The 13,444-nt window shown below is 39.1% G+C and overlaps 1 protein-coding gene across 4 annotated transcripts in view; it reads right to left on the bottom strand.

Moving 5' to 3' along the window:
* The window catches only part of GRHL2 (grainyhead like transcription factor 2), a 65,858-nt gene that overhangs the window by 43,153 nt on the left and 9,261 nt on the right, over positions 1–13,444 (bottom strand). For all 4 annotated transcript variants that reach the window (XM_083880052.1, XM_083880053.1, XM_083880051.1 and 1 more), the window contains exons 2-5: positions 9,429–9,618; positions 6,409–6,476; positions 4,462–4,846; positions 1,926–1,978 (exon numbers count right to left, since the gene is read on the bottom strand). In XM_083880052.1, the coding sequence (XP_083736178.1) occupies positions 1,926–1,978; positions 4,462–4,846; positions 6,409–6,476; positions 9,429–9,618 (696 nt within the window). The remainder of the gene's footprint in view (positions 1–1,925; positions 1,979–4,461; positions 4,847–6,408; positions 6,477–9,428; positions 9,619–13,444) is intronic.

Below are 13,444 nucleotides of genomic sequence, written 5' to 3' on the forward strand. Positions count from 1 at the left end.
CAACAGATCCAGACTTTCCATCTAAAAGGAGTTTCAGACAGCTTAGTATCACTTATTCAGTTTAGTAGCAATCATTCAATCAGATAAAGATGACTTTTAAGTGCTTCTTAGCTTATAAATTGAAATCCAGTAATTTTTCTCGTCATTTAAAAGTTACCAATCAAAGCAAAACTGAGGTAATATGCAAACATTCATCTACACCTATCCAACCCACCAATGGCAGCACTGGTACTTCCACACAAGGCAGCTGCTGCCACCATGAAGGCTCCTGCATGCAGCAGGAAGGCAGCAAAAAGGCACTGCCTCCCCCCCACTGTAGCATGTGCTGGCACAGCCCCCCTGTCCTGTGTGCAAGGGGAACAGGGGCACTGCCAACACTGGCAAGTGTGGACCTGTCTGCGTAGACTGGAAGAGCTATACCACCACTTGTGCCACAGATGGACCACCCATTAGAGGTAGGGACACAGCCTTGATTTAGCATCACATGAAGGAGCTGCAGGTTGTGTGCTCAAAACTACTTCGTGACACACATCAAAGCACACTGAGTGCCCTGGGAGATGTGCCACAAAACCACACACCAGACAGAAGAACTAACAAGGATGTGTGCTGAGAAGGGCTTAGAATAATCAAAGTCAGACACACACAATGCCTTAACAGAACTGCCTATAGTCTGCCATGGGCTGGTCTTCTGTTTCCTGGTATTCTGTATGTTTCGGTCAAAAAATGTAAATCCCAGATACATTGCACTTGGCCAATTTTAGAGCCTCTGCATAGTACCACTTGAGAATTTTCTTCTTTCCAGTTGGCAATCAAAGCATGCCCTAATAGCAGGAGGATTACTCTCACTGTTAAAATTTATTGCAGTCACTCAATTATTATAATACTATACCAAACCTCAACATGAGTCTCAACCAAACCCCTGTGTAGTCACTGAGAGATCTTCTAGCAGGCTTCCAGTTACTTCCAAATTCACTACTTCTTTTTTCAATCTAAAATTCTCATTTCTGAGCCTTCCACTTCCAGATAAACTAAATACATATTTCCTGGGAGTTTTCTTACTGTGCATTAAGAGGTTTCATTCTAAATGAATGTAGAATGAAAGACTTAAATGTGTGAGAATTGTTAACAATACCAATGCTTCAGGATTCAATTTTACAAATATTCAGTGTAGTAAGTGAGCAGCCTTTGTTAAATATCAATTTCGTATCTTCTGCCTATATAATGACTCACTGCAGTTAATGATTGTTTTAACATTCTTCAGAAAAAATATTAAGCTGTAAGGCACTTTCATCACAGTCGCTGTCATATGCCTGATCCACGAAAATTACATAGGCATGTTCCTGATTCTAAAGTGCGAGTAATCTCTCAGATATAAACAGAACAATTCACCAGTATGAAATAATGCATCAGTTTAAAAACATTAGTGATTACTACTAGATAAAGGGACTCTGCAGTGTTTGCCCATGCTGCATACACATTCTTCTGTGCTTAGGCAGAACAGTATTCTTTTAAAACTTTAATTTTTGAAGCTTTTTCTTGAAGCTTTTCAACTGTCCTGGACATCTGACTTGTGCATTCTGCCATTCTGAAAAGATTTTTCATGACCTGGCTGTCAAAGCTATACTCTTTTACCTGGGGAACACCCAAGTTATGATCTTGCATATCTTGGGCAGGGAGGGGGCTTCAGAGGATCTACGAGTTTAAAGCAATGCTGAGGGAAGGCAATAGATGAAGATATAAATTGGCCAGATCCGAGAGCTAACATGAACAAGAGAATAAGGGTGCACTGATGCTTGGCAGCATCAAGGGAGCTCTGCAGGTACCCCAGTGTGAGGAAAGAAAGGGTGGGAAGTGGACACAGGCAGCTACTCCTCAATACATTCCTGCCTGATGCTCGTCAACACACTGCAAAGCTTATGCCATACCTTGTTTGTTCATAAATATATTCTTCTGCCCCCACTGACACACTCCGATACTTCTGAAAAATAAGACCAATTAAATGCTGTTTGATAAAATCAAAATGAAATAGCAACAAAAGTGTAACTATGTTTATTTAAAGACAACTCAGAAGAAACCATCTACCATTTAAAACTCCAAATATCTCAAAACTGGAGAGGATGGTAACATACTAGTCAAATTTTATATGAAGGTTAGAGGTTGACATTGTAAAAAACTCACAATTTACTTACCTAACCTCAAAGAATTTGTTTATACTATAAAGAACTAACAAACTAAGTACAGCTAAACAAGAAAATTAAAGAGATGAGAACACTATATTTATAATTGTTAAAATTGTATCCAAAGAACATAGCAAGCAATTGACCAAAGAGTCCACTACCAGAGGGATCTATAAAAACTCAGCACTCCTTCAGTAACACAACTAAGTCACTCCATAGAAGTTTTGAAATCATTTCTAAATATGCATTTATAATGTGTTTGAAAATTGAGTAAGTATTACAGCAAATCCAAACCCAGCCATTCTTGTCAGTACTTAGGAAATACTTTGCAAGCACTTACAAAAACTAGTATGAACAACTGCCTTCCTACTTCTAAACACTAACTTTGCCAAAGTTTCTTTTGGTATGTTTTGACATTTTACCTTATGGTTTCCCCACACCCGCTCCATCCAGCTGTGCCTACACAACAGTGGCTGGAGAAGTAGTCAGGGCAAAGCACATCCTGGGGTTTGGGAGGTTGAGAAAAACAAAGGCACAGGCTCAGTGCTGAGTGAGGCTGCAGCAGGATGGCAAAGCTCTTCCTGCCCTTCATGCCACATGCATGTCAACACTTGAGGCTAGAAAGCCACCAACAGTGGCACACATCTCCCCTAACAACTATGGCTGGTGACACAAAGTTAATTGCCCAGTGTTTCTCATACAATTAATAGGGGAGGTGAAGATGGAGAGGAGTGAGTGCACTTAGAAAACCACTCCACCCACTTTTGGCAACCAGATTTGAACTGATTCTTTCTCCAGAGACTGCACAGAGATCCTAGATGACAAGTACTGCACCCTACTATTAATCAGTCATTTTAAATACATGTAACAATATATTACCATTGTAACAAAATTACCATAACACAGAATTTGGGATGCAAAGCCAACATTTAGATGTAAAGTTCCCTTTTAGGTCCAAATTTAACAAGTTTGCATGTTTGACAACTCCCTGCACAGGGCAGATGGACTGTTTGGGAACCTCTCAGCAGCATGTCCCAGAACAAACCAATGTAATGGAATCACTCTGCTACAGCACCCCAGGGAAAGCCATGAGTATGGTACCAGAAGAGCCATTTACCAGTAACAAGTAAAAATAGCCAAAATAATATTATTTCATGATGCAGAGCAGTGCCTCTAATCCAAGCTTTGATCCTACTGATTTCACAATAGGACGCTAGGTTTCTTCATTATTTATTCATTTAGTTGACCTACATGTGTTCTGTATCTGAAAATGGATTTCACCTCCAGACATCCTGGATCTGTGTTGCTCATGGAGAAAATGTACTTTTCTATAATACATGAACAAAATCACACAGTGAATTTCTCATATATTCAATCAGGGCAGCTCAGCCTTAACGTAGCTCGCCTTGTACTTTTGTTACATTTACAATTTTGTAGGGCTTTTCTCCTCCTAACTCTATAGGAGTTTTACCATCTAATATCTCTAATTATTTACAAAGATACTGTTGGCTTTAAACTGTCTTAACCTTTTTACAATTCCAGCTTGTTTGTATTATTCTGCAGCAGGCAAAAGCAGCCAGATAGTACTGACCATACTAAAGCTGACTGTAAAATTACTTTGACTCAGCATAACTGTGTAAGAGTTAGAAGGAGCTCTCCTTGCCTGTTTTCTCCTCGTTCCTGTACATATACATGCAGTTGTTCCTTGCCTGTTGAATTCTCTGTTCCCCTCTATTAGTCTAACTCTGCTACTTTTTCTCACTTGCTTGTGTTTCAGAATAGAGCTTAGTGCAACAAACAACTTCTGAATAAATTACTTGGGTTTATCCAGCAGCAGAGGCTGCTGCTACTCATTTGCATTTTCAAAAGAACATCTAGAATTTCCCTGTTACAAAGTGGCTATTTCTTACTGTTATGAATAGGTCTGAAGGCAGTTCTTGTTAATGGTAAATAAATCTTCTTTCAGAATAACAACTATTTTCTACTTGACACCATATCCCCAAAGACAAAAAAAATCAATATTTATTATTCTCAGAATTTTCAATAAACATCTTTAAAATTGTCTTCTGAAATGCCTCATGATGCTCCCCTATAATCAGAGCACAGACTGATGGGAACACAGCAGGGAGCAGAAATTAATTTGTTGAAACAAGCATCACTGTTCTTCTAATGGCTCTTGTGGACAGTTCAAATCTCCTTATCTTGTTTACAGGCTCAAATATCCTTATCTTGTTTACAGCATTTTATTGGGCTCTTAGATGTTAATTTGAGGTGAAAAACTTACTTCTGTTCCTCCATCTTTGAAGGTGTCACTGTAGGTACTGTCAGGAGTGCTGCGCTGATCATCTTTAAGATAATTTGTGTGGGGAGCAATGTTGGACACTTCGTATGGTTCAAAGATAACGCCTCGGTGCTCTTCATTTTCTCCTCTTGCATAGTGTGTTTGTGGGGTCATAAAAACAGGGGTGAATTCCTCTGCTTTAACCACAGTCACTGCAGACCCTGTGATGGGTGTTGAGCTCCCAGACACATTTGTGTTGTATTCCCTTTTGGATGACTCCAAAGGATCTTGGTTCAAGGAAAGGTTAACTGGCACTGTCTTCAGGACTTGCACACGGTTTTCTCCCCCACTTAAGTTATTCTGAGCTTCCGTGGTATTAAGACAATTTCTGTGAGACAAAACCAAAAAATGTTATGAACTGTCCTGATAGAGGAAATCTCCTCCTTAAATAGCTTAATGGTAGTAGATGTCAGGGAAGCAGATTTTTCAATTCTGATAAGCTACTGCCATAAGAAGTAATACATTAACAAATACTAGGCAAAAGAAATTGTGAGGCAAGCAGAGAGGTCCAGAGCTCTTTAACAGATGAGGAAAGATAATATATTTGATTTGACTTGTTACAATAAATTCGGGGTATCCAGGGTTGCTCTTGCCTTAGTTTATAATTTGGATGCAAAATCAATCCAGCTGCGCAACAGGCTTTAGACACAAAATATGAATAAAGAGTAAGGCAGGGCATGATTACTCACAGTAGGTATTTTGCACATGAAATAGGCAGAATATCAACAGCAAAATTCATACTCAAAATTCATGCTCTTTCAGGCTGTTGACATGCCACTACTGTTTGCTTAACTCTGGTACCAATGCTGTTTTAAAAGAGCAAGCCCAGGAATTCCATTGTAGCAGAGTAGATCAGTAACTATAGTGGCTGCAAGGTAACCTCAGCAGCATTCCCACATCTACCCACAGTTGCTGTTGAAAGCAATCTGATTGCTGATAGTAGTTACATTGACATAAAATTGTTAACTTATAGAACTTTTAGTAGGTATAACACTGCTTTGTTTTCAACACAGGAGAAATGCTCTGCGGCTACAGTTCCTCACTCTTGGCCTTCCACTGAAGGCCAGTTTTGTCAATCACACTCAGTTTAGGAATTGAACATCAGGAATTTCTCTGGTATTTGTAGAAGAAAAGCTGTCCAAAAAACATTTCATAGACTATTTAGAAACAGTAAATTTATACTACTACCTATTGAAACAATCACTTTATGAACAGCTAGTGGAGACCATCTAAGGCTGTCACAAATTAGCTACATTGAAATAAACTTTGTGTAGCTCATCTCTGTCATAATTTTATATAGAGATACTTTCCAGTATGTAAAAACTTATTGTTTCTACAAAACAAAACAAAACAAAACAAAACAAAACCTCTTTTCTGCATGTCTTAATAGTAGGAGGCAGCTTCCTTTGACTCAAGTCACTTTTAGCTTACAGAAAAAAGCTGAAATCTGAGAGAAGTGAGAAAAACATTCTAAGCAAATGATTTTAAGAGTTACTTTATTTGCTGGGCAGATCCTAAGCTATGTTAAATAAAATTCTATAAATTACATTACTGAGGCCAAACTACTCCCTTTTTGCCCTACAACAAGAAAACAAAGAAAAACAGCCAAAAGCCAACTGTCAAGATAATCTGATTTTACTAGTGGCAGCAAAACAACAGCACCAAACACAGAAACCCTCAGCTACTTTCCAAATTGCATGTTTGAGAATACTAACCATTTTTTCTAATCAATTAAAAGAAAAAAGGAGTAAAATGTGCTTCTCAAAACAGTCTTCATTCTTTTAACTTTTGAAAGAAAATCATAAACCCCTCAGGCTCTCACAGTTCCTTCAGTTCACAACTGATCAACACTTTTAGTAACTGGGTGTATGATTTTGAATAATACTGTACCTTTTATCTTGGTCTTCTTGATTGTCACTCACTTTGTTAAGAGACAACAGCCTTTTATCTCTGGGAACCTGAGAACAACACCAGGCATGGGGTCAGGTAAATGCAACTGTTAGGAATTTGCAGCTTCAGACTGCTCTACTGCAACAACTAGAAAAATGTAACTCATATCAGTGTTGTCTAGTTCACAGATGCCAGGAGCTGTTTTTCTTTGGAACACTGATTATGAACAGAAAGAAAATTTCCAAAGAGAAAAAACATAGGAAATTGTTTTCTTTTCTAGCTCTTGGGCACACCAGTCAGGAGCAAAGTGCTCTTCTTTATGTCCTATCTTTCGAATATCAAGCTAGGCCAAGCTATCTCATAATCAAAGCTCGTATTATTCCAAAAACACACTGAATAAAACAAGATGAGAAGGAAGATATGATGCTTTGATGAGCTCTGCACTGAGACCATTTCAGCTTAGACAAAAAAAAGCTTTTCAATTAAACCATAAGCACCAGGTAAGTCCTCTTGTTAGAGAGAAGCCTGGAGAGTGCAGGACTCATACCTAGAGAAAGTTTGTGGATCTTTCCCTTTCAAAGTATGGGGACAGGTCAGGGCATACTGGTTTGTCATCAGAAACACTGACCTCTGCTTTGCTGATTGCAATCAACAGCTATGAGAGGTAAAAACCCAGTCAAATCTGGCCTGTTGATAGACTCAGAATTGACATCAAGTGACTTAAAAGATTTGTATTGCCATATACCAGTGTCCTGACACCAGCACAGATATGAAATCACCAAGGGCAAAGTTGCTGCCATGACCATATTTTTCTTTTCTTGCTGAGCCATTAATTTGGGAACTAAAGCTTCTAATCTATTTTTTGCACAAGAAGACATATCCACTCCATCACAGCAATTAACTCAAGATTAGAGAGCAAGAATAGACCTAAGAATGGGCTAAAGCCATGCTTTTTACTTTTAAATATTTTAAAGAAACATCAGAAAAATATCTGATTTCAGAGGAAAAATAGTGTTACTGGAGTGCAGTCCAGTAGCCAATGAACACATCAACAATAACTGCAAGACAGTTGAATATCACAGTGACAGAGTTCTACCCAGAGCCATTCTTTCTTTTAGGGACATCCCCTTTCCCTGTTAAGCATCCTGCTGCTTAAAAAACCTCTTTCATTTCTTTTTTGAACCGGGATAAAAGGCACAGTTTACATACATTGATTCCCCTTTTAAGACTATATATTTATCTCTGAATGAGGGTCTATGTTTATGTAAACATCACTATAGGAAAAAAGAAAAGTTAAAAAAAACCCAAACAGTTAAATTCAAATAATTCCTATTGACTGGAAGAAGTCATTCAAAAATACTATCCAGCATGTCAGAACAAATGAGCCAGATTACAAATAAGGACAATTCAAGAGTCTGGCGCACTGGAAGTCCTCTACACTTCCACATTACAGCACAGAGGTTGAGTTTCTAGTTTGTGTTTGGGAGTATCAACACAAGTTATCATTTCTTTCCTATTTAAGACATATACAGTTATTGAATGCTGGAAACGGTTTTGAGATGTAAATCCCACCTTATTCCATCTGAACCCCAAGTCTTTTGCAACTGCCCGGAACAAGGAGCAGACATGTCTTTTAAAACGTGGTTTTGGGAAGGAAAAGGACTATTTTCTGGTTTTATTACAAAAATACATCAGATTAATGAACTGCTACACAAAAAGGTACTACTAAGACAGAAGCCAATAGTTCAGATGCTCATACACATCCTGAATTTTATTAATCCATATTAATTTCACAGACTCTGGCACTGTGGTAACTATGTCAAGCACTGAAAAGGACCTTTTTTCTTTCTCACTGGGAAGTTTTTTCTACTGACAACAACACACAAAAGCAAGGTACATCTCTTGAAATACGATCAGCAAAGCAATCAAACAATATTTAACCATCAGGTTGGTATATGGCATCTTCCCTACAACCCCTTCTCCTGAACACTCAATTAATGTCACAGATTAAAAAAATGAGTCCATTAATTAAAAGCATTTATACTAATAAACACTAAAAGCAAAGAGTTTAAATTCTCATTCCTGTTACTTCTTCATAAATTACAAGTGGATCTGGCATTGCTGCGCTGGCTTTCACAGAAGACCATCTGTCCAAGGCAGCCATAGCTGACTTCAGGGGTATGGAGATTATTCATTTCACTGTAACTATTTCACACTCTAGTGCTTGGTAGGCAACACTGATCCTGTTTGCAGAGTACCCAGGAGTCAGCATGGGTTTCAGAATGACATTTTTGCATTACACAGAAACACACTCCATAGGACTCTCCTCTGATTTCAGCAAAAATCTCACACATAGCTTTACTTAAACACTATGAAATATATATATTAAAAAAAAAAAAAAAAAGTTACCAAAATCATATGTAAAGCCCTGGGTTTAGAACACCACAAACTGAAACTGTGTCAGTGCTTTTCCTGTAAATTGACTTAGATCTCTGGCTGCAAGTCCAGCTCCATTTCTGTCCTGCAAATTTCCAGTGCAAGGGCTAGACCTCACTGTATGTTTGTATACAGCCTAGTACAATCATTATACAAACAAAAATAACATGGGAAATTGTCAGATGAGAGATACCCCAGTTAAAGAGCAAACTAAAACATGTGTGGAATGAACCAGAAAAGCAGACAAACATACAGATGGACAAGGCCTCCCCTTTTACACTTTTTAAAGAATATTTCAAGTATCATCCAATGTTCTTGCAAAGGAAGAGGAAGAACACTATGCTCAAAAAGAAAACATGGTAGAAAATTTAATATGGGAATTCTGATACTGATTTTTTCTCTCCAGAATTAAATACATCAAAACTGTTTCAGATAGGCTTCCTATAATGGAATGGGTGCACAATAGAAACATTAGAGAGAAAAAAAATTGCAATGACTTCTGTCTTTGAAAACTGGCTCTTTTGATGCCTCTTAGAGTGGTCCCTGCTAGTGCAGCAGGGAGGGATAATGACAGAATTACCTACTTTATAATAGTCATACAATAGGCCAAGAGCAGCAGCACTGTCCTCATCACCATTTATGCTCATCATAGCCTTGGTAGCTGCTGTTAGGGGATTCTCCAAATACGACTTCCAGGCTTCATCTTCACTGGTGTAGGCTCGTCTGGTGTTGAATGAAGTGTCATTTGGCACTAAGGCCACAAGTCGCTTGTTACTGCATAGACAGGAAGAATAAAATTGTGATCCAGAAGGGATTACTTTATTCACAAGGCATGGTAAAGAACAACAAATAGCTCAATTAAACTTATATGATTACATCAAGCAAGCATCTCTGTATTACACTTGGTGGCATAAATATTTACCAGTATTAGCTATCTTCAGTACTTAAAAAAAAAATGAATGCATCAGATCTTGTGGTAATAATTAAAATGTATTTTTACTAATATACAGATAGAGCTACAAAAATATTTTTAAAACTATTTGGGAAAAAAATGAAGCAACTATATAAGAACATTTTGCCCTATATTTTTGCTACACTTGATTAGGAAAAAAACTCCAACATTCAACTGACATAAGACATGAATGAAAAACAAGAAAAAGCATCTAATACTAACCTAGGGTTTGCCTAAATAGAGTATAGTTCAGTATTTATTAAGTGGGTACACCTTTAAATTAAGCTATTCTCTGCTTTTAGAATGCAACTCTTCAGTTGTAACTTTTCAGTCAGTAATTTCAGAGAAGTTTTCTGTAACAGGACATGAGCAATAGGTCCAGTGGATAGAACAGAACTAAACATATTTGGTCTCAATTCACACTTTATCACTCAATGCATCCAGTTATAAACCCATGGTAACACATGCAAGACCATTAGTGAGTGGCATTTGCAGCAAAGCAGTTTCCTCCAGCCTGAAAGGGGTACAAACTGACCAGTGCCCGTGTGTACTGTATGAGAAGCTGCTGCACCACAGCTATGGCTGAAATTTCCAGTATAATGGAAACATAAATGAAGATAATAGCACTTGCTTTTGCAAGCTGTTCAGTAAAGTTATTGATAAAAGAACTGCATTAAAAAAAAAAAAAAAAGTTGCAGGCCTATTACATAAGACAGTAGGGAAACAGATTAGGCATGGGAAATAGTAGAGTGAGGGGTGTGCTGCTTCGTGGGTGTTACAAGAAAACTATCAAAAATTGTGGCTCAAATTACAAGTATGACGAAGAAACTTTTAACAGATTACACATTACAAATTTGAAAGCTGCAGAGATGCAGAATAACTAAATATACCAACTTAACTGGTAAAACTAGTAGTTACTCCTGGTGACCTTCACAAAACACTTTCTGCCATCTTCCACATAAAAGCTAGTTTAGTCAGCCTCCTTTTTATGCTCTGCCCTACCTGCACCAGTGCCAGCTCCACAGATCTAACCCAACCAACTGCTGCTGTTGCACAGAGAGTGGCATTTTAACTGTGCAAACAAGACTTTTATTTGTTTTCAGAAATAGGATTTGATAAAAGCACAACTGAACCCACACAGTAAATGCTCTCGAATGCCAGGAGCATGCCTTGCCTGGCCCCTAAGCCGCAGGGACCAGCAGAAGGCTGGGAGGGGCATGGCCAGAACTCCACTGTGGTGCAAGTCCAACCTGCAAAGTGCGTGCTCCAGTGTTTAAGGAAGAGGAGGGGGATGGTGGAGATTATAATCTCTATGGTACAGAGCACTGTTTACAAGTTTCTCTATTTAATGAAAAACAAAATAATCCACCTGGTACACAGAGCACGATTTTATGAACTCTTTGGGGGAAGAGAGCATTTCATAGCTTCGTATCAGAAAATACAGCCAACTACAGTACTGGTTCTATTTTCCTTTCATATGAAGTAACTGGATATTTAGAAACTTTTTTTTTTTTTTAGGACTTCTCTGCCTGGCCTTCTGCAGAAGACTTTTGTCCCTCTTGTTTTTACATACACTTGTGTTGTTACAGGTTTGCTTTAGCAAGTGAAGCTGAGCATAAATTAGGAGCCTAAGGAAATACAGAGAGAACGACTAGGTCTGCTTGCCTTTTCAATACCTTATTGTTAGCAACTCAAATCAGATTTGCAACAGCCCTGCTGTCTGTGCCAGAGGTAGCTGAGGGCCTGCTTCCACTCTGGAGTAGTCAATTCTCCCTGGCTCAGAGGCAATTATTCCAAGCAAGGATTCTCCTTTCCTCAACAAAGCTACCCTTCAGCTAAATCCAGGCTGTTTCACTGCATGGGCAGCTGCCCATTCCAATGCACAAAATCCCGTTCACCCTTCTTCCTGTAGCAAGCTTCCCTTAAAATCAATAACTGCCTTTTGTTACTTGGAGCATTCACGGCAGTGTGACAGTCATAACTGATTTATGAGCACTACAGTCAGACAGCGAGACCCCTGTAAAACACACCTTCTATGACTTGGGCTGTGCTTGTCTGTAAAAATGATGGAGGGGAGGAGTCAATGTCTGTTGCTCTAACTTAGCCAAGATGATCTTAAAGCGATGACCAGAGTCTCTCAGAGGTGCACATCTGATTGTGTTGGGGAGAAGACAAAGCAAAGGGGATAAACGCTCTAGAAACAGCAATTCAGTAAGTAAACAGCTGGGATGGTTGGAAAGGCACAGGTGCACAGACCTAGAGCCTTCCCAACATCCCTCCAGAGCGTGTTTTCTCTAAAACTCAGGTTTTCACATTTGAAAACAAAGTATCAGTCTCCTCTGCCTTGAGAGATGGTCTGCAGCATAATCAACTGACACACTCGTGTTTACTCTGCAAACAGACTGAAACAATAGCACTAAGAAAAATAAAAAACTTCCTCATCACCCCTATCCCTGTAATCAGCTCTGTGGGAGGTTAATAGTCAGAGCTAATTATCATGATTTAACATAGTCAATCATTTCAAAGATTATAGCCAAAGCAGTCAGCCAAAACAATTGGGCTCACTTAAAAAAACCTCTCTCTATTAAATAAGGCCATTTGGAAGAGAGGGAGTTTCTCTGAAGAAATGAGACTTGTGCATGCACACATATTCCCTTTCCTTTTTGCACAACTACTGAACCTCCTGGATAATTTCAGTTAAATGTGACAGAGGGGTAGCAAAGTCCTCCATAACCAGTGAAATTGTATTTTAACATACACCAAGAAAACCTAACGCCCCAAGTGAGGCTCTGCATAGATAAGCTCTCCGGTCTTGTCAGTCATATTTCGTGCCAGGGCAGCTCCAGCTGTTCCAGCTGTGCAACTGATGACAGCTGGCGGCTGCTTGGGAGGAGAGTGACTGGTGGTACCGGGACCATGTGGAAGACAAAGGGTGACACCTAAGAGTGACAAGCAATCCCACTGTAGAGTGCTCTGACCATCCCAGCTGAAAGAAAAGCCTAATTTGGAGCCTGCAATTAGCAGAACCACAGAGCTGTGAATCTTATCAAAAGCTGCAAATCCATCAGTGACCACCGATGGATTTGCAAAGCATCCACCAAGAACCACACACTTAAGGACAAAAGATAGGCCAAGATTTCAAGTCCCCCACTCAACCTGACCAGCAACACCAGCAAATACCCGTAGCCCCCAGTCACACCTAAAAACCTGCTAAAGAGCAGAGAACAAGAGCAACCCCTGTTGTGCCCATTCCTCACCCGGGCCAGCCCACCACCCCTCTATCCGGGAGTCAGGATGTGTGCCAAACTGAAAGCACACCCTCATTTTATCATGAAGAATTCAGGATACTCTGTGTCTAAAAAGTAAATGTTACCTTTCAAGCTACCATTTGAGCTCCTCGTGAATGCAAAATGTTTCCATTGTTTTATGTCAAACAAAAATAAGCGTGTGTGAGAATGAAAGGTATTTTCTGGGCAATGGTCTAGGCTAGGAGCGAGATTGCTCTGACACCGGACCATTTATGTCAAGACTAATCTTCAGATGGCCTTTATTTAGCAAAATCTTTTTTCTTCTCACTGCTTAGTAAAGATTTTCCTGCTCATACCATCCAAAGGGATTTGTGTGTTTTCATAAGGCATACAAAAATTT

The sequence above is a fragment of the Zosterops lateralis genome (genome assembly GCF_965231275.1).
Source record: "Zosterops lateralis genome assembly, chromosome: 1".
NCBI lineage: Eukaryota > Metazoa > Chordata > Aves > Passeriformes > Zosteropidae > Zosterops > Zosterops lateralis.